The sequence below is a fragment of the Prosopis cineraria genome, unplaced genomic scaffold, assembly GCF_029017545.1.
Source record: "Prosopis cineraria cultivar Desert tree isolate PC_DT_omini unplaced genomic scaffold, ASM2901754v1 PC6, whole genome shotgun sequence".
Taxonomy (NCBI): Eukaryota; Viridiplantae; Streptophyta; class Magnoliopsida; order Fabales; family Fabaceae; genus Prosopis; species Prosopis cineraria.
In genome coordinates this window covers 41,668,422-41,673,249 of record NW_026555337.1, presented here as the reverse complement: position 1 = coordinate 41,673,249, position 4,828 = coordinate 41,668,422, and the positions used below count along the sequence as shown (strand labels likewise).

General features: G+C 32.7%; 1 protein-coding gene across 1 annotated transcript; it reads right to left on the bottom strand.

Annotated features, from left to right (window-relative positions):
- Positions 1-551: 551 nt before the first annotated feature.
- On the bottom strand, positions 552-2,148 carry LOC129314602 (transcription factor JUNGBRUNNEN 1-like). The gene is made up of 3 exons (XM_054958083.1): positions 1,865-2,148; positions 1,357-1,649; positions 552-1,222 (listed from the first exon to the last, which is right to left on the bottom strand). Exons 1-3 carry the CDS (start codon positions 2,061-2,063, stop codon positions 767-769), a joined length of 948 nt encoding a protein of 315 aa, XP_054814058.1. The 5' UTR covers positions 2,064-2,148; the 3' UTR covers positions 552-766.
- Positions 2,149-4,828: the final 2,680 nt, after the last annotated feature.

The following is a 4,828-nucleotide window of genomic DNA, read 5'->3' as shown; positions in this document are numbered from 1 at the left end:
TGGCTTCATCTAATTTCGGTTTGTTTCTTTTCTTTTTGTTTCTGTTTCGTTTTATATTTCCTCTTTATCATTAAAAAAATTTCCATAAACTATATTATTACAAATGAACATGAAGTTAATTTTCACGGGCAAAAATAGATATAATGTTAAATGGTCTCGTTTGAAATTTTAATTTTTTTTATAAAAATTAAAGGGGTTAATTTTGTTTTACATTATCACAAGAATTCGTTGACAATATATATGGGTTTATGTGGGTGTGAGGCATAATTATACCATCGGATTATAATTATATATTTTGATCACTCAAATATGCTAAGATAAATCCCAAAAAATATGGTTCTGTTTCAAATTAAAAAAGTTGGACAAAATAAAGAATTTGTGATGGAATTGAAAAATCTATCGCAATCCCAAATCAATGTGGGACGGATTGTTTTCATTTTCATCGCAAATTTTGTCTCTCTGTTCTAGTCGAGCACAAATGTATGATCCAGAGTATAAGCAGCGGATAAAAATTAAATCGAATCACTAAACTTGCTCAGTTCTAGAAGAGATAATGAGAAACCAACAAAGCAACACGTTCATATCAAGTCAATAAAGCGTCCTGTCAAATTACATGTTTAACAGTATAACTCTCTCCTCGACTCAAATCCACTCTCTCCTATGTATTTAACATGTCTAAATACAATCGTGCAACGATATTCAACTAAAACTACCTCCTAACTAGCATCTTATTAAAGAGAATAATGAAGTTCTGAATGAAGGTCAATCAAGAGCAAAATTGCACGACTGATTCAAGCTCATTCCATGAGTTCTCAAATTTAAGCAGGTCATTGGAAGCCTGCCAGAAGTTCAGAGCTGATGATGGTGACGACGACGTAGTTAATTGCTGATGAGGATGAGGCTGCTGTGTCATCACTGCTGATACTGAAGTGCTGAAATGGCTCACGTGATGATTCCTTTGATCATTATAATAATGAGGATTGCTCGTGTAGTTATTATGAACAACAGGTTTCTGCTCCGGGCTGCCTCCAAAGTTGATATACGCTTCTTGATCATAAGTAACAGTACTATTACAAGACTCCACACCGCTATTATTAATGCTCATCGATCTTCTATTGATCTTGTCACTGGAACGACGCTTCGCAACCATGTGTGTCCAATCTGGCGTGCACTTTCTCTGCGTCGAAGCTCTTCTGAAAATTCTACAGAGCGTCCAAATTTCCTGGAACACAAACAGATCAAGAAGAGAAAGCTGAATATATATACGTACGATAGTGTCACTTCTTGTCTTTGCTGGCAAAGGGGTGTGTGTGTGTGTGTATAATTGGATGTTTGAAGTGGAAGAACAATTCTTACAGCTTCTTGGGCATTGATATTAGTGGGGTCAATGTTTGAGGGAAGACGAAACTCATGCATCATCCAGTCAGTTTTGGTGCCTTTGCCAGCAGAGCCACGATAGTAGACGAGGGTTTTCTTGAGGCCAATACAGTCATGGCCTTCCCCTCCGAGAGAATACACAGGCTTGTCTATCCCTGTTGCTTTCCAGAACCCTGATCCTGTCACTCTATTCGGCCTCACACTGTTCTTGTACTTCCTTCCTCTTCTGCAATAGAAGTACCACTCCTTCTCTCCTCCCGTCCAGCTAGCTTCTGCATTCATAAACAAACTAATTAATCATCGTATGAAGCTCATCACTATATAACTCAGAACGTTAACTTAGTTTATGGTTTGGTTTTTTTTCCCCCCTATACATCAACTCTATCAGAGAAAACCCTCTGTCGATGTAAGTTCCTTCTTCTTTATGTTTCCCTGTTAAAATAATTGAAAGAGAGTGAAATCAAGAGGAAAATATGTGGAAACATACTTGGAAGATCCCAAGGGTCGTATTTGTAAATGTCGATCTGCTTGATGAGTTCGATACTGATGGGTTTCTTGTCAAGCTTCCTTCTGAGGTAGAATCTCACGAGTTCCTCATCTGTGGGATGGAATCGAAACCCTGGAAGTTCAACTTCATCGTCCAGATACTCTTCTGTGCTTCTCAAATCTTCCATATGATCACCCATGTCTCTCGTATGTTTCTGATCTGTGTTTGCTTTAGTCTTTTCTTGCGCTGAAGAACAAAGTCTTGGCTAGCGATAATTTCAACAAATGAGAGAAGCTTCTCTTATAGTGTGTGGATTATTCATGTCGAAAAGGATTGGTTTGGACTTGTTCTATTGTTTAATTTAAAGTACACCATCTAAGACCCCAAAAAATCAGCATTCACTCACGATGTTGGAACTCTTCTTTTTTCTTTTGGTCTTGGCATAGCTTATCTGTACAAATACTTTTCTTCTCTTGTTTGGAAGCTGACAGTGACAATTAGGCTCAAATCGATTAGGTTTGAACTTTGACCGTAATAAAGGAGTTAAACAAGGGCACGAACTTCCCAGGCAAATTTTTCTTTTCTTTTCTTTTTTTTTTGGGGTTCATATAATGTGACCAGTCAACGTTCAACCAATGAAAAGATCATTAGCGAGAAAGGAAACAGACAAGAGCGCATATTAATTTAACTTAATTAGTCCCTTGTTTATTTAGTTATTAAATTAAACAGGCTTGATACAAAATTAAATGAGATTCGTGCACGTAGGTGACATCCAAGCTCAGCAAATGAGTTTATTTATTTATTTTCACTTGGCCAATCAGCTTAACATATGAGTTTGAACTTTATAACTAATTAATACGCATCTAGAAGTGTTGCTAGGTCATAAAAGGAAAAAAAAAAGGGGGAAAGAACAATCAATTTTTGTCCCATGTAGTATACTCCTCCATTAAAAAATACAAGGCATTTTTTAGGCTTAGATGTTAAAAAAGATAAGATATTTTTTGTGTTTTAAGGTACAATTAATGATTTTTTTTCAAAAAATACCCTTAATAAATGAATCATTTTATATTTTTTGAAAATTAAAGTGTGAGATTTGATTAAAAATGTCTTATACTTTTTTAAGGTAGATAGATTAAAATCTATTGCTGTTTAATCTTGTATGAACCTTGTGTTTTTCTGCCAACATATATGAGCCTTGGGTTAAAAAAATTCCATTATCATTAAATTTGTTTATGCTCTTACATAATTATTTGAAAGGGAAAAGTATACTGAATATTTGTAACAAATTAAAGATCTTGAAAATAAAATTTACTAAGATCAAACCGATTCATAAACGGTTGATGAAAGAAAAAGCCTAATATATCACATGCTCATATTACTCTCCCCCCCCCCCTCCAATATTTAGTCTTAATGTGGTCTGCTTTTGGAAATCAAAACCAAGTTATGCACTCACAATTTTGCAAGCATTAAACTAATTGTGTGGTGTAATTTGTAATTTTCAATATGAATAGAAATGCAATTTAATAGTTTGGTTGGGGAAGATTTGTTTCCTTTAACCCACAAGGTTGTAGGTTCAAAGTTTCATTATTGATATGAAGACATTGTTAGCGGAAATTTCAAAGTATTGTTTTAAATATTCTTTGAACTTGAAGCATTGTTTGGCCAAAAAAAAAACTTGAAGCCTTGATTAATTTTCAATATCCAACTCAATTAAACTTTTAAAAATATTATGTATAAAAGTCTTACATAAAAAAAAACTTATTTATAAGTAAGTCTCATAAATTTGTGAAAATATTTTCAAGTATCATGGGACTTAATTGTATTTGTAAAAAGATTTAAATGCTCTTGAACTCACCCTCTTTGACTAACGTTGATTGACAACTGATAGTCATTCGATAGTAGGCAGCAACAATTAACCGACTAATTTTTTAAAAATATTTTTATTAAAATAATATTCACAAGTGAAATATTAGATGTCTATATGCAACTCAAATTTCTTATATTTGGAAGTCATACTTTAAGTGCAGGGAATTCTAGAGCAGAATCGACTGAAACTAAAGACACCTTGTGAGGATTTCAACAATATATACAAATTAAAGAACATTTATTGTCCAGTGGAATTCAGATTGCTATTGTTTTCTAAAGGATGGTCAAAGAATAATGGAAAAAAAGGTCTAGCCACCATTCTCAGTTGCCATGCTGTGCAAATACTGAATGGAATGTTTATAATTTTCAAAATAATTTCTCAAAAACTTTCTTACTTCAAGTAACTCTCTTACTCATGTCATCTTACAAAACTAATGAGTTTCAAAGATCATTCAATCCTTTATACATTTCTTATATTCTTTTGAGTCTTATCCATACTGAAATTAAAGGGGTTTGATCATCATCAAATTTTCTTAAAATATATATATATATATATATATAATATTATATGTACGATGAAATCAGCCACATCCTTAATATAGTTATTCGAGATTGTGTGTGTATATAATGCGAGTACAAAGCAGTTCATTTTATTACTGTGCCATATGCATTTCACATTTCTTTCCAAGTGGAATAAGCAAATCATGCCAACTATTTGTTTTATTATATTTTTCTATCAAATCAGTTGGTGAGAATAACTTTTGCATGGATGAAGACAAAAATCTAAATACTTTTTCATAATGACTGACAAAAAATTAGTTAGTGGAAAAACTAGTTAAAATATATCTATTTTTACAACAATAAAATTTTAACTATTTATGATCGTGGGTACATAAACATCATGGGCGGTTAATCACATAGCTTTGTATATGTTTTATTGGAATGGAGAGCTCTATTCAATTACTTAAAAAACGGATTTTTGATTCGCTACCAAACCTATATATGATGGAAATTTAATTTTTTAATATCATTTCTTATTATTAATATGGTATTTAGCATCTTACGTACTCTCAAAGAATTTATATTCTATTTTATGCG

What these genes read in the sequence shown, in the direction of transcription:
- LOC129314602 (XM_054958083.1), bottom strand. Translation starts at nt 2,063, where the DNA reads ATGGGTGATCATATGGAAGATTTGAGAAGCACAGAAGAGTATCTGGAC. An exon ending in CGACCCTTGGGATCTTCCAA is followed by an intron (nt 1,650 to 1,864) that starts GTATGTTTCCAC and finishes TTATGAATGCAG; the next exon opens with AAGCTAGCTGGACGGGAGGA. An exon ending in ATATCAATGCCCAAGAAGCT is followed by an intron (nt 1,223 to 1,356) that starts GTAAGAATTGTT and finishes TTTGTGTTCCAG; the next exon opens with GAAATTTGGACGCTCTGTAG.